The 27,144-nt window shown below is 41.8% G+C and overlaps 1 protein-coding gene across 33 annotated transcripts in view; it reads right to left on the reverse strand.

Moving 5' to 3' along the window:
- Nucleotides 1-8,767, reverse strand: part of CLASP2 (cytoplasmic linker associated protein 2) — a 152,631-nt gene extending 143,864 nt beyond the window's left edge. For 15 of the 33 annotated variants that reach the window (XM_049816899.1, XM_049816883.1, XM_049816919.1 and 12 more), the window contains exon 1: nt 7,587-8,766. In XM_049816899.1, coding sequence (XP_049672856.1) covers nt 7,587-7,781 — 195 coding nt within the window. In that variant the 5' untranslated portion in view covers nt 7,782-8,766. Of the gene's footprint in view, nt 1-7,586 lie in introns of all 33 variants that reach the window. The other 18 variants (XM_049816918.1, XM_049816901.1, XM_049816917.1 and 15 more) reach the window with 5 other exon arrangements.
- Between the last annotated feature and the right edge of the window lie 18,377 nt (nt 8,768-27,144).

Here is a 27,144-nt window from a genome sequence, read left to right on the forward strand (position 1 = left end):
AGCTACTGAAGCTACGACATGCTTCATCTATGCTTTAGATATTTTAGCTGACAAGAAAGCATTATTTCCATTCCCTTGCTTCTTTCATCTTCAAGGGTACAAATGACACTTCCAAAGACGTATACAATATTTTTTTTTAACATATATTGCATCACTTCACATTGCAAGGAGAGAGAGGGGTTGCTGGTAGTCTAACACAAAGTCTTCAAGCTCAACAATTTGAATTGCAAGTTCTTTAGCAAACAAAGAGCTTCCTCTATCTAAAAATGCAAGTTTACTGACTTCAAAGCAATGTTTTACAACTATAATTTGGACTACAAGCTAAGATTCTCCTGAGAGAATCAAATCTTTGCTACTGTTAGAACTGCACACCAGCTACAACCCTCACTGCCTCAAAAGGAGTACAGACTACCAGATTTCTTACTATAATCTTCCTTTCATTATCCTTCTGTGATGGCCAACCACAAATCATTTCAGCGTTGCAATGCAAGTAACCACACTACCAGAGGATTATTGAATGAATCACCCATATTTATCCAGAGACTGATGAGTGTAGTTAAGCACTGAAAAAGCTTGGTTTCTTCACAGGTCCTTCTTGACAGACCTAGATCTGGGAAGTCCTTGTTATTTTGACCTCTCCTGTATAGCAACCAAAACAAACAAGCATAGTGCTGTCATAAAGATTTTAAAGCTTATGAAAAAAAATAAATAAAATAATCTGGTTTATTGCTCTTTCCCCATGATGGGAACTTCAACATTCCTCCACACGTACATTAATTAAGAAACATTTACCCAATTTTGAAGAATGCATTAGTGTAACACTTGAAATCATTACCAGAAAAATGTTTACAGCCTTCTATCATTTCAAAATCTCTCATGGTCTTCAAACTTGAGTTCAGACTGAAAGCATGATGTCCAAACTATTCTGTATTCTCTGGACAATACAGTATTCTAAAGTGTGTCGTGTACTGCCTCCAGCTTGATCCATTACAGGAATATCTACAGTTTGCTTCATATGCACATTAAATGTTCCTCCCTTGACCACTGCCATAAATTTTTCATAGACATTGTTCCAAGGACAGTGAGCATAAACCAAAAGTATATGATACAGCAACACCTGACATTCTAGGCCATTTTTTTTTTTTTTTGATTGTTTGGCTTAAACATTATGCACTGCAGTAGAAAAAGTTTGAAGACAGAGCCTCTTTAAAAGCAGGATTCAGTGGTAAGGCAATGAGATGTATGGCATTTCTCTTTGGAATATATAATCTTTACCAAAAAAAAAAAAACCAAAACAAAAGCTTTTTCCCCCCGAAGAAAACCGTACTTGAAAGCCTTTCTAAGCATGTTGATGGAGCAAAACAAAGAAACACTTTATTTTAGGACTTAGTACTTCCAGAAGAATATAATTCTTTTCATGCCCAAGGTCTCTCATTTTCTTTCTCATTTCCTCTTATTTAAATTGTATTAAACATACAGTGATTCCCATTCTCTGCTACTTACTCCTACCCCTGCAACCAGCTCCACTACTGTGAGGAGACAAGTATTGATGCAGCTGGAGAGTAACCTGCTTTAGGAAACCAGTCCAAGAGATGAACAAGAAAAAGCATCTTCTCAGCCAAATCTCTTCCCTGAGCCTGCTTACTGTGCAGCTTCACAAGCACTCGCACCGGAGCAACGAAGACACAACGCACCATCACAATTCAGCAGCCAGGGAAAGAAACTGCTTAAATCGGCAATGCCACTAAAAACGCATGCTGAACTACGTATGGCTTACTTGCGTTGACTGCTGTGAATTCTATTCTGATGGATGCACACCTCCTCCTGCACACTGCACAGAGCTTGGAAAGGGTCTCTATTCACACCCAAATCAATCAAACTGCAGGCTAAAAGGGATAGCCCTGTTCTTGCTCTTGACTTGCAGGCATATTTGATCTGGTGCACTTAAATCTCCCGTAGCATCAGTCAAATCACCTTGCTGAAACACTGGAAAATGAATTCAACATTAACAAAAAGTTAACTGCCTCAAGAACAACAGTCAGAATGTCCAGCCACAGGAGAAGCAGAGCTGCTATTTCAACAGGGACTACAGTTAGGCTGGATTACACAAACTGAAGCTGCAAAACAATTGAGAAGTGTCAATTCCACCTCTGGAGCAGATGCCTGACAGTTTGAGACTATATATTCCACGTTCCTAATTATAGGCTGGACAAAATTAGTTTTAATTAAACTTAAAATAATAAAAACTTCTTGCAAGTTTCCCTTGTCTTGAGATCTGCTTGATTGTTTGGCTAACATTCAATAGCTTATTTAACATTCTATGAACAGAACATAAATAATACATGAAAAAATAGTAATTATTTCTCAAGAATTGAATCATTGAGCTTGAAAACTAAAACTGGATTCATACACAGACAGCTCAAATCACATTCTCATTCCATCGCGATAAAAGTAGCTCCCACATAGCCAAGATGAAACAAACAACTTGAAGAAAGGCATAACGAAATTCAGCAAAGAGCTCAAAGTCAAACATTTCTCCTCCAACAAAGAAATTTAAATATTACCACTATTCGCTAACAAAGCCTAAGGAAATACCAGTATCTATACAGTAACTGAAAAATAAAGGTTGAGGTGGGTCCTCTTTTATGCCATTCGTTAGTCCTGCAAGTTAGTCCTGCAAGTTAGTCCTGCAAGTTAGTCCTGCAAGTTAGTCCTGCAAGTTAGTCCTGCAAGTTAGTCCTGCAAGTTACTACAGCATATGCGTAGCATATGTCGACTTGCATTCAACTTCAGATCCAAAACAAGCCACACATTTTCTTCCTAAGGACTGCTCTTAATCACACGCCCCACATCCTGCATTTGTGCGTTCAATTCTTCCTACTGAAATGTCGGACTTCGTATTTTTTTATTTCTGAACTTTCCTTCCCTCCCCTGCCCCCCACAGATCTCAGTATCTCCATTTTGTTCAAACAATTTTAAATTCTAGCTTCCACCTCAGAAACTTACATGCAGACAACGAAATTATAACTGCTGCTATCTCTTTGCAAGGACTTTGGACAAACACCCTGACCACTTGTCTTAACTATTTGCAAAATTAAGAGTTCAAATCTTCCGTTCCTTTCTGGAAACTGAAAGCTCCTCCTGCTGGCCTTTTGTTGAACCAAAGACAAACCAAAATAAATACTTGCCAAACCAAGGAAATATAAAAATGCAACAACCATGGTATTTTAGTATCTTTCAGTATTTAGTGTTGAGACAAACAAAGCTAAGAAAAATCTCACTCTACAGGAAGCATAGAATAAAAGATAACTGCAAGGATTTGCCTAAAAAGATTATCCATGCTATCAGAAACAGGTAGTGTGAAATGCGATTTTTTCTTTTTATCGCAAACAATCTGCTGCTCTGACATAAACCCAGCGATTATTAATTATTTTCCTATTGCAGCTGAGGAATAAAACAAGCTAAAGTATCTACTACAAAGGTAAGAAATCCAAAGATGACTCACAGTCACAAACATTACTGATTACTCTTCTCACATAAAATTACCTCAGAAACCTGTGGCAAAAATTCTGGTAGTTTCTTATTACTTCTGATCCAGTGTGATTTGCGTGAAGACCTGAAGGGTGGCTTTATGGCTCAAAAAATAAATTTTGAGGGTAACTATTCAACTTTGGTGGGCTTAAAAAAACCAGAACATCCTAACAGCCAAGAGTAGACTTGCAAAGCTCTACTTGAAAAGTAGTATTTGTCCACCCCACACCTCTTTAGCATAAGTTCAAAGCAGACTTCCATATTACCTATTTGAGTCAGACATGGAACAGTTTGAGCAACCAGACTGTACAAAATTAAGATAATATTGTAATTGTTTCAAGAGACTATCGAGCAAAGAAAGACATAAGAGATGTGTTAATTAAAACTCATATATACATAGATGAGCATCCAGGTTAACCCAGTAAAGCCAGAAAATATCTATCAGTAGTGATACCTTCAGAATGGGGAATTAATTTCCTGCTTGAAGTTCACCTGAGAGTCTGAACACAAACACTAACACTGTTCCAACTTTCTGAGATTGCCAAATATTTCAGAGTTTGGACGAGAACAAATACCACCAGCAGAATAATACCATCACCCAACTCTTAATACTTTGCATCCAACTTACCTGCTCCTTAAAAACATTACAGAATTCACTGACCTTTTTTTTTTCTCCACTATTCCTCACAGCCTTAGGAAAATAAGTAATTCTGGGGAGGAAGACAAAAAAACCAAACCAAACCACAAACAAAACACCACACACAAAAACACCCCCAAAAAAACCAAAACCAAACCTCTATATTGTAGGAGAAGAGAGATCAGTCCCAACCAATATGAAATAAATCTGATCATGGTACCAGGACAACAAGTAAACAATTTTCAGTTCAGTGAGCAACCCTTTCATTCTAATGAGATCCAAAATAAAAGCTTAAATTATGCTCATCTTCTGGGTACTCCCTGGTGTTGTGAAGTTTTCAACAGTCTTTGGAAGCTAATTTATCACTGACTGCATAGACATTGTAACGGAAGTGCCCATAATACACCATTAAGGTCAGCTTTTAAAGATGACTCATCTCTCTAGGTCACTCCCCATGCTCTGCAACCAACTTTCACCAGAACTGCATACCATTTGCAGATAAATCAGCACATGCTTAATCCCACCTTTTTGATTTATCAATAACTCAAACTGGTAAGCGCATTTTCCAATTCAATGAACTAGAACTCAAAAATTTTCCTGTCTGCTTTCTTAGTTTGGAACTGCCAGATTGTTTAGTAAACCACTATGAATAGCTGCAAACTTCAGAAAAGCAAAAGCACTATTTAGGTGGCCAAATTCTTTTTGAGACAAGTTAATTCAACCTTGCTGATAACAAGTCCATACCTGCTTACTGTACACCTATTCTCTTTTTCCTCACTTACTATCAAATCTGCCAAATCAACCCTCCCATTCCTATCCCCTCCAGACCCTTTCCCTTCTGGTTATGTGAGGCAGAAGCTTCCTAGGGTGGCGTTCCATAGGAATTTTTCTCTTCTCAGGCAAATCATAGAGTTGAGCCTAGAGCCCCCAGATCATGCATCCTCTCTTTCAGTATGGTCAGCAGAGTGCATTGCATACAAGAACTTGAGTTTTCACAGGAAAGGAAAGATACGGCACATCCAGGGGCAAGTTACATTTAGTTATTCCCTCATCATCCATACCAGCCACCTGCAGTGGAAATAATGCTCCCCCTCAAAACTTCCTCCAATATTCCCCACTTATCACTCCAATTCACCTAGCTCAGCAGTTCTGATAAACAAGCCAGTCGCCAGCCATTATCACTGCTCAATTAAACAGCTATGTCAACAGGGAGGGATTAATTGCTTTGGGACCTTGAAGACCTGCAAGACCTTTAGCAAGATACAAGAAGAAAGAGATGATAAGCAGAAACGTCTTAAGTGCTTTACTTATCCATTCCTCAGCAGAGGAAAGGGTAACCAACAAATTATTAGAAATACAGTAATAAAAATAAAGATTCTTTAATATTTTTCTTGAGAATACATGAAAGCCTGTGGTACTCATTATTTCATGATACCATTCAAGCCCCGAGTTTAATAACAAACTCAGATGTAACATTTAAATGTGTAACACCTATGCTTGCATAAGATAAAATACTCAAGATGCAAACCACAGTCTTCCAGAATATTTTTAATTTTTGTTTTGGCAAATGCTGGCAGTCACCACCACAGCCAGGAACTCTGGAGCTAATCATGAGCAAAAAAACATCCAAGATCCTGTGCTCATCCAGTTAACATAATATATATAACATGCTTTGAAATAGCATATTGTATGTATAAAGAGCCACGAGTAAGCGGACACAGAGAAGTGGTAACAAAAAGCTTTTCATTATTATGCAAGCTATTTTTAAAACTCTTAGAATTTGTAATACTCTTAACCGCATCTTGCATGACTGGGCTTGTGATCTAGATTGCTGCGTATTCCCCACTCATCCTACAGTCCTAACAGCCAAGGAGGTCTGTCACCTTACATCAACAAGCAAGCAAAATGTCATGCATTATGGAAAATACATCTCAAAAAGCAAATATCAAGTATTAACATCCAATTTTGCCAATTTAACAGTGCAGGAAGAAACTTTTACATTACACTGTTGAGATAAGTAAGTGTGTAGTCCTCTTCACACAACAGGGTATTTTTAAAGACCTGTCTAGGTTTCACAGTAATCAATTATCACCAACAACTGCCCCCAGGTGAGGAATATAAAGGCAAATAAATTATACTTGGCTAATATATATTACATCCTCAAGCTAACCTGACCTTTATTGACAATGCTTCCAAAAAAAATAAAGCATACGTGCAAATAGAGTTAAGCCTTATTATTTTCAGACCTCAAACTAAAAAGTGCTATGTGCAAACACTGGCAAGTACACAGCCAGCACTGTAAAGTCAGTGGAGGGAAAAAAAATAAAAAAAAACACATTTCACGAACATACTGCCCTTACAAGTTACTCCTATGCCTGCCTCCTAAGCCTAAGCAAATAGAAAAAAAATTTACAATAACCTCACTACGCTAAGTGCAAAGGCCCAAAGTGCAAGTCAGTCATGTCACAAGGCAAGACGGGGAGATAAGGGCGTTAAGATCTCGCTGGGTGACAGACCCCAGCTCAACATCGCAGACCCACACCGCCACCCGACGACGGGAGCGCAGCCCTGTCCCAGCTGTACAGCACGCACACCAAATAAAAAAATAAATAAATAATAATTTTTAAAAATCGCCAATGCCATTGTCCTTGGTAGGAAAACTACGTTGTCAATCGTGACAATTTCTGACCAACGCCAGAAAAATCTACAAATATGACAAGAGATGTCCGCAGGAGTAATCACTGTTTTCCTATAGCTCAGTCCAAAACGCACACAAAAAAAAAAAAAAGCAAAACGTGAGTCATCATTGGGCTGCTATAAAGGTACTATATAACTTCCCACGTACAGGAAAGTCACCTAAAGACTATATAAACAACTTTAAACTTACAATGGGATCCCCAAGAAGCAAATTATTCATTAAATCGTGTAACACACAGACGGTGTCATACAAACCCAGAGAAACAGCACTCCTTACGGCCTACAAAAAATAATGGCAATCCCATGAAACAGTACACCCAAGTACAGAGACCACGGAATGGGAGTCGTAGTAAAGAAAAAAAAAAATCACCACCTATCTCATTTCAGAATAGGAAACGCAACCCAAGCATGTAAAATAGTTGCGTGGGGGTTTTTTTTTTAGTATTATGTACAAAAACGTTTAACCAACGATAAAAGCAAAAACAAACAAACAAAACATTACTGCTTCTTTTAGGACAGAGGAATAGAAACAAGAAAATGTTAACCAACCCCTCCCAAAATTTCCGAATTTCCCCGGGGGACCGGGGAGGGGGGGTAAAAAGGGGTATAAATGCAGTTTTATTTCTGCTCGTATCCGATTAAAAAGTAATCCGGAGCTCTACACCTCCCTGCCATGATGAATCATGCTCTGCTTGTAGCAAGCCCCGTGGACCAGGCTCACCTTAAAATTACTGGAGTTGACCCATCCTGTTAATTCGTCGATCACTTTGTCGAGGCGTTGCTGGTCCTGCTCCACATCGGGGGACCTCGCCGGGTCGCTCAGGTATTCCAGCAGCTCCTGGCCGACCTGCATCCTGCGGCCCACGTCCTTCTGCTGTACCTGGTCGCAGAAATAATCCATACCGGCAGGCTCCATTCTCGGCCGCTGCGGAAAAGTTGGTTGGGGGGCGGGGGGGCGTTGGTGGGTTTTGGTTTCGGGTTTTTTTTTTTTTTCGGAGACGAGCCCGAGCGCCTTCAGGGTCGGAAGCCCGGCCAGGGCAGGGCGGGAGGGAAACGCCCGGTGAGGCGGCGGCGGCGGCGGCCCCCGGCAGGGCCGCTGCCCTCACGGAGCCTCTCCTCGCCCTCGCCGCCCCGGCTCCGCGCCCGGCCCCTCCATGCGCACACGCACCGCCGGGCCGCCGCCAAGGGCGCGGGCGGCTTCCTCCGGCCTCCTCCCCGAGCCCGCCCGCACGGTGAAGCCTCCGGTAGGAAGGGCAGAGGGAGGCGGACGCAGGGCTGGCAGGCTGCGGCGGCCCGGGGGGTCGGCGGGGGACCCGGCCTCCTCGGGCTCGGGGCTTTCCAGGCGCCTCCGCGTCGTCCTAAGGGATCCCGGGAGGGCTCCCTGCCGCCGCCCCTCCTCTTCCCCCGCCGGGGGCAAGGAAACGGAGGGCGAGAGAGAGCGTTAAAGCGCGCCCTGCGGAGGGGCGGAGAGGGCTCGCAGGCACCTCAGCGGAGGGCGGGCGGCCGCGGGCTGAGGGGGTCCCCGCGGGCGCAGCCGCTGCCTCTCGCTTCCTCCTCCTCCTCCCACCCGCAGGCGCCGAGAAGCGACTCCCTGGGTCGCCTCTCACCGCCGCGGGCACCGGCCCGTCCTCCCGCGGACGCGGCAGCAGTGAGGCCGGGGCGGACCTCTCATGCTCCCGACGCCGCGGCCTCCGGCCCCTCTTGCTCGCCCAGCGGGGCAGCTGCGAAACTTCTGCCCGGCGGGTCTCAGCGTCGATCGTGCTTCCCCTTTCTCCCGTCAGTCCCACGGCCGGCCAAACCAGACCGGGCCGGGCGAGCCCCGCGCCGAGCCGCTCACGCTCCGCGACACCGCCTCCGTCCCGTGGAAGTTCCGCGTCCCGCCGCCCCGCCCGGCGCCAGCTAGACTGGGCGTGGCGGGCGACGGCCCGGCCCCGCCCCCCAGCCTCCCGCCTCTCCCGGCGCCGAGTGCGCGCCCGCGCGGCCCGCCCCGCGCTGCGGAGGGCGCGCTCCCGAGGGTCTTCCCCCTAACCTTGCCTCCCCGCGGGTTGTGCCCTGTGGTAGTAGGCGCATGCGCTCTCCGTCCCGCTCGGCGGGTTGCCCGTCGCGCCGCTGCCCGCAGAGGGGAGGGCAGTAAGCGGTCCGTCCCCGCGGTGCCCTGGGGGTTAGGCGGCGGCGGCGGCGGAGGAGGAGGAGGAGGAGGAGGAAGAGGAAGAAGAAGAAGAAGAAGAAATGTTGAGAAACGGGGGAAGCGGTGTGAAGGGTGCGGGGGGGCTTGCTCTCTCCCCCCACCCTCGGCTCAGCTCGGCTCGGCTGGGCTGGGCTCGCTCGCGGGAGGGTGGGCTCCTGAGGAGGCCGCCCTGGTAAAGGCGGGGGGTTGTCTCCTCTTTCTTCCAGCCCGAGGCGGGCGGCCCGGAGCGAGGGGAGGTGGGTGAGGAGCCGGTGCGGAGGGGGCAGCCCTGTCTGGCTCCTGCGCCTCGCCGTGCTCTTTTCCCTACCTCCCCCAGGCAGGGTGTCGGTGGCCGGGCGCCTGAGGGTGGTTGCTGCCTGCCTCGCCTTAACCGCGGCCAAGGGGAGAGGGAAGGAAGCTGTGTGAGAACGAACAGTGCGGGAAGCTGAGCTCTGTGGGGCAGTAAAAACGCAGTGCCCCGCTGCGGAGAGGGAGGTGAAGCTGCTGCCTTTTCCAGCGCGGTTCCGACTTTGTCAAGCAGTGCTCTGCAGCCTCTTTCACCATACCCTCTGCTCTGCTTCAAGGTGGAGACCCCCGGGGAGCCAGCTCGGTGCACAGGGTGTGCTTACACATGCAGACTACCAGGAATCGACTTTATTTAAAACTGAGACCCTTTAGTGTAAGGACTGTGACTTGAGGTGGTGTTTTGGGGTCACTTTAAACTGGTCCAAATGCCCTCGATGTTAGAAAGGGGAAAGGCAGTCCTGTCCTGCTCCCTCCCTCCACCTTGTCCTAGCAGTGTGTTTGTGTGGCCTCTCGGGCCTCTGGAAGTATGGCTGTGGTTTTCACATGCAAGGAAAGGAAAGGAGAGATCACTTTCCCCCTCTTTGGACCCAGTCTTGTCCCCTGTACCAGATCCTGTGCTCACTGACTACTTAGGGTTCATTTAATGGGTTCCATGACAGAGTTGGTATCAGTGAGTTGGGCTGGCTCACAGGTCCTAAGGACAGAAGTGCAGGACTCGGAGGACGGTAAGTGTAACATTCCCTGTAAATGGGAGTGGACGCAGTGTTGGCCTGCTCTCCCTCTGATACTGGGAGGATTCACGTTAACGCTGAACTGCAAGCTGCTGTTGATGCAGGTAGTCCTTTTCTTCCCCTGCTGTCATGTATACAATCCTTCCCTTTCTTACACCAGAACTGGTGTTTATTTGACTTCATGTGAACAATTCAGGGAGATAATTTTTTTCTTTCTTTTTCTCCCTTTTGCCCCCCACAGAATTAGCTTTTTGCTGATTCAGATCCCTAAATGGCCTCACTCCGGGGTTAAGCAAGTGCCAGAGTTGGAGCAGGGAAAGTAGAAGCAGACAGCCAGAAGCTAGATGGGGGAGAAAAGGGCTGGTGGGACCTCTTTCAGTGATAGCCATCATGTCATGAAAGCTCAACTTAGGTTTCAAGATGGCACAGCTTGACTGTCTCGCATGCCTCATTAGTCCTAACACTGGGGAAGGGTGAGTCTGCATGAAAGTGAGGTACTCTCTTCATTTGGCTGCCGGGTTTAGACAAGTATAAACTGACTGAGGAACCACACCTGCAAATTTACAGCGGTGTAAACCAAACTAAATTGGTGCTACAGTGGTCCTACTTGCCTGCTTCTCACAAATCCTGTTTTCAGGAATTCCGCACTTCCTTTCTGTCCCATGCACTGACGTCTGTGTGACCAAGCAGAGGGTTAGTTCAGGGACTTGATCTGGCAAAAAAAGAGCACTCTGTCCACAGGCATAGCAGAAGGCAAGACCACAAGCAGTGTTTTCTTGATTTTGGTGTGATGTGACAAATTTGGGACCCCATGCTTGATTGGTCCCTAAGCATTACAATAACGAAGATGGTTAAAGAGATTATGGATGCCCTTAAAACAGGAATGTATGTATTGTACTGTGAGCTTATTATAATTTTACAAAAAGATTATGAGCTGCTCATTGTGTTTTCACAATGGATTACCCTGCATGCATATAAAGAACCGTAATCTTGGATAGAGCTGAACAGTTCTTTTCCTGTGTGTGCAATGCCACTTATGAAGATAGATTATGAAAACTTGATATGGAATTACTAATTGCTTTTATTGAAAAGGGTGCTCACGAAACTGCTGGAAATGGAAAAATAAATAGCAGAAAAATAAAACTGCATTGTTATGTTCTTTCAGTGCACTAGAATCTGATTTGCTGGTGGTGTATGTTCAAAAGGTAAATTTCTTGCTGTGAAAGTTTTCAAAGTAACCGTTGATCCAATAAGATTGGCTAGATAGAAGAGCACTGAGTAGATGATACTGGACTCTTGGACTATACAGTTTCACTCTACGAAATTTTCTGAAAAAACCCCTAAGTAATTTAAAATTCACTTTCATTATAGTCCAAGTTAATGTCAATCTCTTAAGACAGAAAATCCTGAGCAAAAAGAGGGAGTAATGCTCGTGGCACTAGCTTTTCTGAATTTTTCTTGATTCAAAGCAAATATACTGATTAGGTCATCTAATGGCTGTGAATAGCATTGAAGCTGAGGAGAAGAGTAGAGTATAGTAAGACACACACTTGAAATGTTGAAACTATTTTGTGAACCCAAAGACGGCATCACAAAGCTATGTTAAGGGCAAAAAGCCACGTTGGGATATGTGGCGCTTTTTTTTTTTTTTTTTCCATTTCAAGTAATAAGCATTTTCTTAGGAAACACAGGAGAAAAAAATTGCCTTGCTGTAAAATCAGAAGATTAGACTACTGTATTTCATCCTCTTACTACCTGCCATGACTAGCGCCTTTATATTTTATGGACATTGATATAACACTAAAAAATTGGAAGCCTTTTTATCACTGAGGTGTTCTGATAAGATCAAGGTGATTTCCTTTGAAATCCTAGCACTCAGAAGAATTATCTTTTCTGTGGGATCAATAAATGTTGATTTTTTTCCTCTGCAAACAAATAGCATTTTGATTTGGCAAATACAGCTTCTGGATATGCATTCCTTTTTTTAGCAAGGCGGGAGTAGCACTCTAATGTTGAATGCAGTCCCCCAGCTGGGACATGGTGGTGTTGTTAGATGTTCTCACGAAGTCCTAGCGGACTTTATACCTAGGGATGTGGGCTAGGCTCCAAAAACAAGGCATTTTCATTCAAGCCAAAGATCTTTTAAAGCCTCTTATTCTGAGTTAAGGAGATTCCTTCCTTTGGAATGCAATCTTCTTTTTGATATGCAAGCATGTGAGCATAAATCCACTACTCTTGTGTATTTGTACAAGGCATAATATTTTGTAAAGCAATTAAGCCCCGTAATTGAACACAGAATCAAAATTTCCTTCAATCTTCTGAATATGACTTGTTAGCAACCAGAGCAATTACAGCAGGGGCTGAAGTAAATGATGCTAATCCCATGAGGCACATTTCCAAACTGAATTGCACACCAGACCTGTTTCTATGCCCCCATCCCATACAAGCATGTTGCACAATTGGCGCATGTAATGTCCTGTTCTGAAAAAGGCAAGAATTGTACAGAGAAACAGGCTGGGAAGGGACAATGCTGTGCTCTTTGTTCCTTCAGCTGATAAGAAAGCACGTACTGTGGTTTAGGTTCTGTTTCCACCCTCTTTCTCTTCCCAGTGGATTTAACAGGCTGGGACCTCACACAAGCCAGTTCTCAATCTTCTGTCACAGGCCTGTCAGTCATTCCAGCAGAAAGCCCCGTCCACAGACTGATTTCCCCTTCTGAAAAATCCTTCCTGTACAGAAGATATAATCCCATCACTGAAAGAACCATAAAAATTCCTTAAAAAACCTCTGATTAAAAGGTCTCTTTATCACAAACAGCAAGCGCAGGCCATAATAATAAAAATGGAGTGAATTTAAGCATGAGTCACTCAAATTTCCCGTCAATTACTTGATGTAGCCTAAGTTGACTCTTGAAGAAATCTGTCAGAAAGTTGTCCTTACATTCCTGACGGATTCCTCAGCAGCTGGGATGGCACTTTGGCATCATGTTCATTGAAGTTTTCCTTAATACTCTCATATTGTGCTATTTTAAGCAGAAATGTGGCGGGTTTTTGTTATCCATGTTGTATAGGTACTTATTTTACATCTTTTCTTACATTAATTTTAAAAGGATATGTATGTTTTCAAGGTGAATTTACCACTGTTGATAACTTTTAAGAATCATTTGAATTCTTCCCTCTGAGATTAATAATATCAGCATAATGAAATCATAAACATCTTCTGAATATAAATCAGTTATTTGATGAAGGGAAGTTCTTCTAAGGATTTTGCAATGTGTGTACCAAGCTAGCTGAAGTATTGTCCATTTTTCTCACAAGGCCTTAAAGACGAAATTAGATCTAACTGTATTGAAAATGTACTCAGTGAACTCTGCTACATTTTGGCTTGTGCCATGGATATTCCTGAAATTACGTATTTAATAGAGATTGCTTTCATATGCCTGTTTGTAAAGGAGTCAGAAAGTGAAACTAGTGTTTTTCTTGTACATACTGAGTCAATTTGATTACAGAAGTGGGGCATGGGGGGGGGGTGTGTGTGTCAGACTGATGCCCAATTACTGGATTATTCCACGGTGTTGATCTGTTCCTTATAGTCAAATATGTTTTAACCTGTAGCTACTGCAATTAAATAATTCATCCGGATAAATCTTTAATGATTAATTTGCTAATTTTCTTGGTACAGGTAATACAGAGAAGGAAGAACAAATGAAAAACTATGGGTAATGAAAAACAGTACTTCCAGATCAAGAAAATAGTATCAGAATTAACATGTAAGTGGCCACTTCTTTTATCATGTCAGTCTATCATGTCTTCTATAATTACTCAAAGCAGCGCTACATAACTTAGTATTCTTTATGTCATTTTTGTACAGCAGCAGAAATGTTTGTCTCTGGCCATAGAAGTATGTAACTGTGGTTTGTCAAGAGAATGATTGCATCTGTTTTGTGCAGCAGGTTAGTTTGCTAGACCTTGATCAATTATGCTTTTCTATCTTTAAATTACTGTGGTGGAATATGATATGCCAATGTTCTGTGTGAAACCTTTGTATAATGTTGCTGTTTAATGATTTTGTGTCATGCTGGAAAAATTTGGCATGCAATAGCTCAACGTAACAGTCCATCAATACAAAATTTTCTAAATTGTTAAGCTTAAGAAATTGTTAAACTTCTGGTTAAAATACCTATGAGAACTATTTCAATATAGATGCAATTACTTTTGCATTGTCATGCTACTGTTTGTAAGAGCAGTACAAAAGAACTAGAAAAGGATCCAAAATACTTAATTCATCTGACCTGAAAAGTAAAAACTAGCAAGCACAGACTGTACTGCACAGCAATATCAAGGGACTAATAGCTGGGTGTATTTTGGCCTTGGACTGGCAAAATCTCTGTTCTTGCAAAACCAGTCACAGCGTTTTTATTATCTGCGAGAAGTTTGCAAGACAGCAAATGCACTGAAGAATGTGAAAAACCATGCAGAATGGTATACATCTCATTACATAAAAACAACTTTCCAAACCAGGCAGTGTCAGTTGATATTCATCCTAGTAACACTAGTGCAGCAGCAGACTGTGCCCACATTTACAGAAAGCAACCCACTTCTCACTGTGTGGGAGTTAGAAGGGAAAGGGAAAAAACATGTATGATCTGATTTGTTGGTCTCTGGTTTGGCTTGCCTTTTTTTTTTTTGTAATGCAAACCCTGCTATAAATAGGACTAGATTCAGCAGTCATTTATTACTTGAGCAACTCCTACATTATCAGTATTGAACAAGAAAGGTTTTCTCGGCTAAGAAGCAGCTGCAGGGTTCTTCCTCAAAAGGAGAGAAAGTTTTCCTTACATACGTACAGTTTAATGCATACATAAAGTTACAGACATGTAGTTTAAAATGCCTTTTCTTCCATAAAGAATTGTTTGCATTTACATTTTGGGATTAAACTGACTGAAATTTTGGCTGTTGCCTAATTTTGACATGCTTTTCCGCTGTAGTTTGAAAAAAAACTTGTCTGGCAGCTTGAGAGCTCCCTCTCGTGGTAAACCTTCCTCGAAGAAAGTATTCCCATCCAAAGGCATGCGGTTGAACCTTTACGGTATCTATTACTGATAACGCTATGCAGCAAAAGAATGAAGCCAAGCTAGCAGTTGTTGCAGATCGTATTTTTTGCTTGTCTGTCCACCCTTCTTACGTAGAAACCTCCTGTTTTGGTATGGATGCAAATATCAGTTGGTATTTTCGGGGAATTTCTGTAAATAAGTATGCATATGAAAAAAATGCAAGTATTCATCTGTGTCCTACGGAAAAAAAAACCCCAACAACAAAAAAAACCCAAGTCATGGATGATTTGATTTTTTACCCTGAAAAGAATAAATTACTGTCCTTGTCTAGAATAGTTTAGAATCTCTTGTGTCTGGGTTGGTGCTGCTGAAGGTGCAGTTTAAAGCAGACTGTAGTTACTACAGCCACCAGCAGCTCTGACCAAATACCCGCTGTTACAGGTCTATGCTGTACAACGGCGTGATTTTACCGAATTGCTTTGCAGTTCAGAGCTGCCCCCTGCTCTGTGCAGGAGGAGTACCAAGGGTTTGGAAAAAGAGGTTCAGACATTCCCCCCGCCTTCCATTCCCCCCCCCCCCCCCCCCCCCCCCAAGTCTTGACATCCTGTGCCTCACCTGGGAAAAGATGTGCATCTGCAGCGTCAGGGACTCAAGCAGCAGCAGCCACAAATCCCACAAACCTCTTGTGCAACATGGTGGAGTCATTGCAACCGGCTATTTGTGTCTCCAGTGAGAGAGGCTGAGCCATGCTTTTTGGTACCTCCACACCAGCCAACAGAAGAGAGTGTGAAGGTTGCTTCTAAGAATACAGAGGGTGCACCAATTCTCCCTGTTTTCCTGTTGTCAAAGTGATGGACTGTCCAGACCTTCCAAGCAAGAATGAATTATACAGTTTTAGAATGAACACTGAAATGACATCATCAGCATAAATACAGCTCTGAAAATAAGAACCAAGTAAAATAGTGGGAAAAGTAAGGTGGATTATGGCAGAAGACAGTAAGGTTGGTTTTGCGTATCACGTGCGTTCTGAAGTGGACTGTTTAAATTAAATGTAGTTGAGTTCATAGTGTTTTAACGATCAACAGATAGCTCACTCTGTCAAGAAAATAAAGCATTTAGTCACATATAGTTATCTAACTGGGAAACAACAAAACCACATGAATCCAAGCAACTCAAATTCAGGCAATTTTTGAAAACTAAGGTTGGATTCAGATCCTGTGGCTCTGACCACTATCAGGGATTGCACTTGCTCTTTTGCTTTTTTTATTTGCAGGAAGAGGTTGAGGTAGTGATGTGATGTGTACTGATGGGATTTTTCAAAGAAAGTATGTGGAAACAATTATTAATTGAAGTAATAAAAATGAGTAGAATTTTCTTAATGTGTCGGAACTTAATGATAAATTGTTATACAAACATATATGCACAAATTTAATTAAAAAAAACCCAACCTGTTTCAAAGACTTATTCAGAACAACTTCTAACTTTTCTTTGGTATTTATTGAACCCATGTAGATCTTCGGTTTACTTCCCAACAAATTCTATAGCCACTAATTTATTTGATGTTTGCAGATGCCTTTTGACACATATACATAAGGAATTTGATATTCATTTACCCTAATCCATGAATTTGGAGTTAGGACTTTCATAAAACAACGTTTAGGTGCCAATTTAGCAGTATTTTAATAAAAAATTCGGGTACTTCATCATTTCTACATTTTAGAATGTAAACGGTTAGAGAAGTAAATGTACAGATTTGATACACAGGCACTCTGAACAGACAAAATTTCTTAGAGTCAAATTATGAATAGGGCTTTTGTTCCCCTTTTGGAGCCTCTATCTTTCCACTGAGAGAACTCACGTACCCACATTGCAGCTCTGGCAGACTATTTCACTATAGACAAATCAAGAAAAATATGTCGTAATGTAGGCAACAATATAACTTCTTTTCCATAAAATCCCAAATAATATCATGCAGATCTGTGGCAGCAGAATTAGACTCTCTTTAATCTGCTTTTAACTGTGTAACCATAATGTCTGTGACACCTCAATTATGAACTCCCTTTTTTTTAAAATATTGTATGACTCACAGCAGAAACATTCTTGCATTCATTGCCAGCGTTTAAAGACAATAACCAGCCTATTCGGAAGTAAATTCCTACTGAAATAAAAATTTCTACATAAGGGTATTTCTGCATACAAACCTATCCTGTGGTATGGCTTTTCCAGGACTTAAGCCCAGCGCGAGCGTGTCGGGGCTCAAAGTGACGAGAGATGTGAAGCCCTACCCGCAGCACAGTACCCGGCTGTCTTTGCAGTGGATGCCTGAACCTTCCCCTGCATTCACTCTTATGGGTGTCACAACAGACACTCATAGGAAATTGAGAATGTATAATAGTGAGTGTGATTGGCCAAATATCATCTACCCCCAGAGTTTAAGTTCATTCAGTTTAGATACCTGCTTATGTTAAACGTGTTGGCTGATTTTAAACAATGCTGATCTTTGTCCTGATCATTTTGCAAGGAAAAGGCTGTACAACCTCAGCTAAACCAGTATCAATTCAGTGACCAGTAGCTTGTTTTGTTTAATAAAACAGCATTCTTCATTCTTAGGTCCCAACAATGTAACTTGTATTCAGGGATCCTGGCACCAAGCAGATGTTCTTCTCGATTAGCATTGGATCCTGTGAACCACACACGGGGATCACTGCAGCCAGAGCAGGCTGCTCCATAAAGGGGAGGCAAGCAGCTCCTGAGCGGAGTAAATGCAGCTCCCAAGCAAAAGGGGGAAGCCTCCAGCAGGGCTTCTCACAGCTCTTTCTCACCCACCAGCCTTTCACAGCCATCTGATCCGAGGTTACACAGCTACACCACATCAGTGCTGGCCTCCAGCACAGGCAGTCAGACCTCTGCTGGCGGACTGCACCCAGGGTCCTCATACTGTGGATTTAAGGATATATTTGTGGTCTCTGATTTGTTGGTTGTGATTAAAATAAGCTCATTTCTTACCTCCATGTATACCCTCTCATTTTCTAAAGTGTAAAAATACACACTGCTTTCTGTGTATGAGAGTGGCAGTGTTCGTTTGGCTCAAATGCTTTAAACGTCTGGTACTGAGTATAGGAGAACTTGTATCCCACTTCTGTCACAAAGCTACTTGGTAAAGCAGGAGTAAGAGCAGTAGAACCAGTCCATCTGAACTACAAATTTAAATTTGAGATGGACTTGAAAGACAACATCTAAAATTTCAACATAGAGTTTGATTTTCCACCCACAGTTCACTTTTATTCATCTCTGTGGTTTTGCTGTGGACCATTAGGAGTCTAAGGACTAGTTTCAAAACTTGAGCTGTAGACTTGGGTTGAGATTCAGAAATCCAGAAAATCCTGTTAGGATGAGGCTTAGTGTCAGTCCTTACCTAAACACAACTTCCCTTGAGTGGAGTGAGTGTTGCTTAAGTATGAACTTCTGAAGTATGCCCAAAAATAGGAATGAAGCACATCTTGGCAATGGCTACAATTCCTCATATTTATGAAAGCAATCCTGGCGCATGATGACATTTTCAAAACTAGCATCCAGTTATATGTATTTCTGGAAAAAAACCTGAGACTACTTCAACAGAGGATAAGAATTTATTATTCTCCTAGTCTCATTTTTCTGAAGTATGTGTGATGAAAGGAAAGTGCTTCCCAATCATCCCTTTTATTTCTTCAAGCAAACCAACCAATCAGATTTTGCTAACTTTTTAGAGAAGTTGCAACGTTCCTGGCATTTTCTAGCACTACTTTCTTTTCCCTGGGATCCTGGAAGTTTCACGAAGACTCTGCTCTCTGGGTTTCACAGATTAGACCGGCAACATTTTCCTTCTTCGATGCAATATAATCGATATCTTGATTCTTGATGCTGCTTCAAGAAATGCTAACTTGAGCCTAGAGAATGAAGCAGATATGCTGGCTATGACTATGTTGCATTTGATGTTACTCTATCCACGTTCATGCTGCAGACTGCAGGGTGCTTCCAGGCTATTACAGGGATGTCCATACATAGGGAGGCACTGTAGTTATGTCAGAAAAAGAAATCAGACCTTTTGGCTTTGAAAACATTTTCAGCTGCATATTTGCGCAACCTTATGTGTTTCAAGATGTGGGTTTGTGCCTCCACGGCACTATTTCAGGAAGCATGGTATCTGTATAGTTATGTGACTGTATTCCTGGCCGGGCCAGGAATTTTGTTCAAGGAGTGTTATTCAATACAAAATACTTTTGCTGTTCTTACTAGCATAAGTTGTAGCCAGACCCTGTCAGGGTCAGCTCCAGAGAGTCTTGCTAGGAGGTGCTTGGTGTCCCAGAGTTTGGTGTTCAGCTGGCATTGCAGGAGGAAGGCCTGCAGCTGCAGGTGAAAGCCAAAGTGAAAACATAGGTATAGCTGCTGTGGCTGTACTTGTCTACTACCAACACTGCTTTTTGCTTGTCCCTGTAGGTGCAAGACAGACTCTGGCTCCAACAGCCACCAAGCGCTTAGCCCTTCTGGAGCTGGAGTGTGGTGGTGCGATAGCCTCCTTTGTGCCTTGTCGGTGTGACAGTGTGTGTAGTCAGCCTGGCAAACAAGACAGTTGAATCTCCCACCTGTGCTGCAGAGTCTCTGAAGAAGCACCTCACAGGTGAAGGTAAGCACTGGTGGTGCAGGCTGTGGCGTGGCCCTGTAGCTGTGCCAGCAGCAGTGCTCGCAAGCAGATCAGCCAAGACCTCCTCATTGCACGTACTGCTGGACACGTGAGGAGGATCCTCTGCTAGCTTAACTAGGTTACTCTCTCAGTGCCTCGGAGCACGCATAAATAATTGACAGTGGACAGTCAGGGTTTCTGGCCTCAGGCAGTGTACAGTCTAATAAGGTGATACAGCTGAGATCACAGAACCTGTATCACAAAACACAGTTTCAGGTATACTCTGTACCTTCCATGCCAAGACATGATCATTATATGAAAATCCATGGACGCAATTATCACAAAAAGTTTTCCTGAGCTGTGACTGCATCCAGTAGTCCATGTAAACAAATATTTAATAAAAAAATATTTTTCCACAAAGAGGCACACCTCATCAAAAGGTAAAGCACAGAACTGGGCAATGGCTATGTAATCATTGCTTGAATCCAGACAGTCTTTATCAGCTTTAAAATGTGTCTCTGATCTCTCTTTATAAGCGTATAGATCTCAGCAGGTGTTTTGCCTGAAGGGTTGTACAGCAGCGGGCCTTTGGAGAGTAATCAAGCCAAAACTCATCATATGGTTTCAGAATAAAACTGTTACGGATATTTTAAATATTTCCAGCTTTAATTAAGTCTAGCTACCATTACTCACTCCTATTTAATGTACCACCATTGTAGTTTAATTGCAGATTGACTTTCTTTCCATTACCACCAACTAGCAGTTGGTTTTGTGAGCCCTGTTTTTCTCCCACTCTGATAAGAGTCCATTATACAATAAAATCTGACTTAATTTCAAATGCGTTCTGGTCACTGTGTTTTATTTCACATGTCAGTAGTCATAAAGTAGAAAGCTGATCCTGCAACAAGGAAAAAATCCAATATTAAATTAGTGCATAATAGCTTTGTACAGTGTAATTTTGGACACTGAGAAATTTTGTCAGCATGGCATTTGCAGTTGGTAGTAGATTCAAGAGATACAGTACTCAGGAAATAAGTCAAAAGCATGGCCTGAATATTATTACTTTTAGCTTTACCTTGTGGCTAAAAAATGAGCTCCCTGTTGCTTCTATCAGTACCCCCTATTTATTTAGGCAGTACTGAGGGTGAGGGTGGAAGCGTGATTTACATGGTAATTGTTTTTAAGAGTGTTTTCATTCCCTTCTATAAGTGACTTTTTAAAACAGAAGGGAAAAAGTGCATTTTGTTCCTTGATGGTAACAATGTTGTCGGTTGTACAGTACAGCATGACAGCTACCTCCCTGCTGTAATACAGAGCTAACTGGCTTGGGGCAGTGCTTCTAGAGGCTTCTGCTTGGAGAAGTAGTTCTGGTGGGGCTACATCAGGAACCTCTCCACTGTGCGTTGGGTAAGTAATTTGTACATTTCCATCTGTCTTGATCTGTTGGCTCTTTACAATTGTATGTTACTTCAGACAGCGTTTTTTTATTTTCTTGTACAGTAATTCATGCAATTGTGTTCTTCCTCTGCAGCACGGTAACACTGACAACACTAGAAAATTGAGACGATGTCAGACAGCTTAGTTCCTTTCAGGTGCACTACAGAGCAGAAAGCAAATGCAAGAAATATGTATTTATCTCCATTCTGAAGTTGCCACAGGCCAGTTTGGTCCCTGGAAAAATTCCAGCTACCCTAAGAGTTGCCCTAACTTGTACCATAATTGCTATGTTTCCCATAGGGCTTTTCAGCACTATGCATCACAAGTACTAAAGAACATGTCAGCCACACCTCAGACGGCTTTCATGCTGGCTTGCACATGGAAAGATCCATAGCAAACACTACCAGCCCAGTAATTTCTTCATTTGGGGGGAAGACCTCTTCTGGTACAGGTGTTCTTGGGAATGTGAAGAGAAGTAAAAGGGGAGAGCCAGGGACAGCTAATGGCCTCAATATGTTAATGATTTCTACTAAAACAGAAATCCCTGGGCCTGGCATGAGAGTTCTTTTAGCAAATAACTTCTCTGGTATATTTAAGATAGGTCTATTAATATATAATTGCTTCAATTATTGTCTAACTTAATTAACACTTACAAAGTGTTCCTAAATCTTTGCAAAGACCCTTGTATGCACCTATAGTTATTTAGTAGGTATTATGGCAAATAAAACCACACTCCCTATGTTCCTCATTGAACATGTAAAAGCCCTAAAAATTTTGCACTCAACTTAAATCAGGACACCCTGAGCTTGATGCTTTTTCACAAGTATTCTGAGTCATCACCACAGCTTCCAATAATTGCCCCACAGTCCTCCATTCTTTACAGCATTCCCTTTTCCATTTCCTGAAGAGTCACCATTCTTAACTCCTCTGTTTCCCTGCATATAATCTGACTAATATGCCATTCTCAAACACAGTTTATTATTCTGTGTGACTATATGAGAAAACAGGAGGGGAAATGAGTTGGAGCAAACTTTTTGTTTGTCAGTGATGAGATACGGTGTCAGCATGCTGTCACAGCCCAAAAGTGCAAATGACTGGGTACAACTATAGCACTTCTGAAAAAAATTTCTGCTGAGCCTTAAGTTTTCATCTTTCCTCTTAACAAATAATACATCACAAGTAAAATTTCCCACCTCTCACTGAGCTGTTTTTGGGGCACATATTTTGATGTGCATTTATTTAGACCTTATGTGAGTTTTACACAAACAGAGATGGTTACCGTTGAATCACTGCATACATTTCTGGCCAATAAAACAAACCATTTAAATAATTAGCATATAAACACTAGGTACATTGAATGAAAAGTCATACTGAATCATCTACATAGTAAAGAAAAAATGCTTTAGCTGCTTCATCCCTGAAAATAGGTACCTCATTAGTCACTGATAAACTGCCATGCCAAGCAGGTAATACTGGTAAGATGGAAATGGAAAATATGACAGTCATGAGGTGGAACAAACCATCCCATGGGAAAATGAATTGACCTGCTATGATGACTCACATCTAGCTAACCAACCCGAAGGACATTCTGTGAACCCTGTGAAAAGTGGAGGAAGCAGATGCTAGAAACAAATGTAGACATGAGGGTACGGAAAGGATACACAAAACCCCAAACCTGAAAGTGGACGGACACATGCACATCTAGTGTTACCTGAGTTACAGAAGGATGAAGGATTCTGTCAGTAAAGAAGCAGTTAGTCTTTGCTTTTTGCTTTGTGAAAATCACTTGCTGTCCTAGTGTGATTCCAAGGACAATTTAACGTCAGTTATGCCTAGTCATTGTGAAACTCCTAGCTAAGCAGTTTGTAGGTAGTGCCAGCTGATTGCAAAAGTGACTGCCGATAAGCCTGTCAATGCTTGCACAGAGAATGGATAATAATTAAGCATTCATTTAAACATAGTATTTGAAGCAGGAATATACTATCTTGTGTTCCTTGAAATATCTTATTTGTGTACGTCAACATCTCTGTATCTGAAAGGAAACAGTGATAAGCGGCTAGGCGTACTAGTCTGAAAGGAACGCCACGTTACAGTTCATACCAGTCAGTGTAGAATGGAAGAAGTGTTGCATGTACCAATCAGCTGAACGTCTGACTCCACAGAAGAAAGTATCAGTTAAGAAAATTGATTTTTTCCCCCCTAAAAGTGACTCATTACAAAAATTTCAGTCTGTGTATAAGACAGTAAGAACTTCTTGGAACTTCAGAAGGAATGTCAGGCAGAGTAACCTGACAATTCATGAAGTATTAAGGATAATCTCCAGAGCTTGTAGAACATAATTTGCATGCTAAATTCCTTACAGTAACATTTTAGGGTACTGGCAGTAATCAAGCCATGTCCAGGCACCTCATGCCAGGAAGAATCATATATGACAAACAGTGCACTGAGATCCACCCTAATTTATATAACTTTTGCAAAGGTGTCGACTGAAGTGCAGCCTCATAACACAAACTGGCTCACCCAGTGTCTCCCAAACTCTCCCCTTTAATGTCTGAATCAGACTCTGGGATGTCCTATGGATGTCCTACCACAATTAGAAGCGACTTGAGCCACAGTTATCTGCTTTGATGAATAAAAAAAAAATTAGAAAAAGGCACGCATTGTAAAAATGCCCTTAATCAAATCCTCCTCTCCTTCCCTTTTTTTGTGCAAAAGCACACAGCTAATGCTGGATTTTGTTGTCTGCTTGCACCACATGTGTTCATATACAGCCAGGAGAATGATGAAATAGAAGATTAAACCACATTTTTTGCATCTCACTTTTTGCAGACTGCGGCAGTGCAAGCTTGTCTATCATTCCTCCTTTGAACATTGCAAAGCAAGCATTTTTAGGAGGAATCCTCTGGCAGTGTTGTCGACAAATGCTGTCGCCATCTCTTTATCCCCAAATTTTTGTGGTTGGACCGAACTTTGCAAAAAAGCTGCCTGTACTGGCACTTGTTATGTGTAACAGAGAAACTTTGTTCTGATCCATTATGTTTGGAATGCATAAGATAAAACCGTCATATTATGGACAAGTTTAACAGCAGGACAAGAGGATCTTCACTGCTTTCAGAAGTGGATTCCCTATATTGTTATTAGAGGTGGCTCTTTGAAAGCCCGTCAGTATGCATGTTAAGGAGATGAACTGGGAAAAGTCATAAACCTTTCCCTGCATGGACCATGGAATGATCCTGATCTCAGGGCCAACTATCTTTTGTTTGATCTTTCCATTTTTGGTAAGGTCTCAGACTGTTGTGCACCGGAGTGGGCTGTTTCCAGAGAATAAGGACCACAGCTGTTCTTCCTGGACTGTGGGCCTGGGGAACGATTCCTTCAATTCCCACATTAGGAGAAACCTTGAATTCACAGCTTTTAAATGAGGTCCTTGCTTTCCTCCTTACATGCTTGTCATCCCCCTTGGAGCTAAAATTAGGCCTTGGCTCCTGCTGTCACCTCTTAATACTGCTCCAGCAGTGTGATTCTGCTCTGTCCGGCATGTAATGGCAAATTCTTCCCCCTGACTGTAGGATGCTTTTACGTAACAGATTCCATCTACACAGTGACAATGGCAATACGTACAGATAGGGGTATGGAAGATTGGCCCATACGAGCATGCTCAAAAGCGTGTCTGGCTTTCGATTCACCTTGGTCCAAAACCCCCCCAACATTACTTTAATGAGGAGGCAGAGCACAGTGTCTCATTGTTTATCTGAATTAGTGAGTAGGTGGCAAATAACCTAGCAGTGAGCAAAGAGCTGAACTGCACATTTGGGCAGCCACTGCTGCAGGCACGCGAGTAGAGGCACATGCCCCCAGCCAAAGGACAGACCCTTCCTGCTTCATGCACGGGCGACAAGCTTGTCTCTGTCAGGGCACATGTACGCGGCGCACAAGAGGGACAAAGTTGATTGCTGTCTTCTCAAAAAACAAGACTGCTTCACGCAGTAAAGGAGTTCTAGATACTTGAACTGCGACGTACTACAGGGTCTTCTCCACCTGAAATGCTGAAAATAAAATAGTTCACTGTCCGTAGAGAGGATTGCTTAGTGGTGTAAACTTCTCACTTGCTACAAAAAGAGTCCGTTGAATGACAGAACTGAATTTCGGCAGTGTTTTTTAGTGAAATTTACCAAGTGAAGGTATTTCTGTCAGGATCTTACCTACTGTCCTGATTGTTCCATGTAGCAAGAAGTGATCTCTTTGTACTAGCAAGCATAATGCTGTATAATGGCTGACTACCTAGTTCCCTACTTCCATCCAGACCTATTTCAAGCTATGTAAAATTATTTCTATTTGAATATTTTACAAGATATTTCAGGATAAGAAACAGTCCAAACAGAAAATATTACTGAAATAAATGCTAAGTCAACAATGACTTATAAAGGATCTGCCTCAATTAACCAGATTTAATTTCTCTCATATCTTCAATGTAATAAACCTAGTAGTCCTGAAATTATACATGGAGTTTTCTAGTCAAGCCTTGTAATTATACTGTAATAAACAGGAAAAGGTATTTTTTTGCATTGAATATACAGGCAAAACCAATATAAAATTTAATTACATATTGTAAAATACCAACAAAGGACAAATATTAATTTCTGCTTCTTTGAAGGCTACTCTGTGCTTTGGTGCAAAAAGTATTTGTATTGAATTGATGACATATTTGGACAAAATTCTTTATAAAATGTGAAATACAATGCTTTAAATACAGAAAACAATGGTTTAAAGTGAATAAAATAAAGCTGTTGCTTTAGGTATACCCCATATTGCAATAAATAAGAGATTCAAAGTTACCCAGTTATCTTTCATCTATTTTGTTACTTTCCATTATTGATATATTTGCATTAGTTAGTAACACAGAACTTAAGTGAAAACTTTCTGACTTTCAAATCTTAAGGGGGAGCTTTATTAGCCAAGCTTGTAAGAGCAATTTGTAAAATAAAAAACTCTTCTCTCTTCTGGAATGAATAAAGACTCACATACTTAAGTTTCAGTTGTTTATTATTTTAAAATCAGAAGCAGTAAAAACACAGCATAGTTAGGAGAAGGATATATTGCAAAATACTTGTGTTTCAAGGTCATTAATCCTTTCTTCTTTTCACTTTTAATTAAAGATGTGGTAACATTAGAACACTACCCATCTCCTGGTGGGACTTCTGAAATCCTATGACAGTTCAAGGAAAAGTTCATAGCAAGAGTAAGTGCAATGTAAGGCAAAATTTAGTCCATTATCACAAAAAGCAGACATTTGATTTTCCATCTGCTTCTAATGCTATATGACAGGTACTTTGTTTTCCATTCCTAAGGGGAAAAAAATATTTTAAACTCCACAATTTATATATGTAAAGTAGAATTAATGATTTACTAAGTAACATCAATGGTGCAACACTGAACAAAGGTAGAACAAACCTTTTGCTTCGTTCAACAAACTTTCAGAAGGCGGCTCTGAACCTTTTTCAAACCATACACCATAAACATTGCACCAAAATGTGTCGATCTAAGCAAATACTCATGCATGACTTTGGATTTTTCAGAAACTTATATGCAAGGTTGGATTCAGTAAATAGCTGTGCAATCTGCCCAGGATTAAATGACAAGATACTCTCTATTACATCCACCTCTTCTTATGCATGATTGCCCCATAACCAATAAACAGGAAACAGGGTGTAAATTTATATCCTCGCAAACACTCTCATTCAGAGTAGAAGTGGCCATTTTGGGGGCTACTGGTCACATAGCATCGCACATTTATGTTTTGCTTTGTATCAGGATAATTACCTATGTGAACATTGCCTCTTTTTAAGTAGAGAGTGTGTATCTGGAGGCAGAATGTGACTGTACCCTAATACATGGTGTACAGAACTATGGTAATATAACTAAATT

Source organism: Accipiter gentilis, chromosome 14 (genome assembly GCF_929443795.1).
Source record: "Accipiter gentilis chromosome 14, bAccGen1.1, whole genome shotgun sequence".
Classification (NCBI taxonomy): Eukaryota; Metazoa; Chordata; class Aves; order Accipitriformes; family Accipitridae; genus Astur; species Astur gentilis.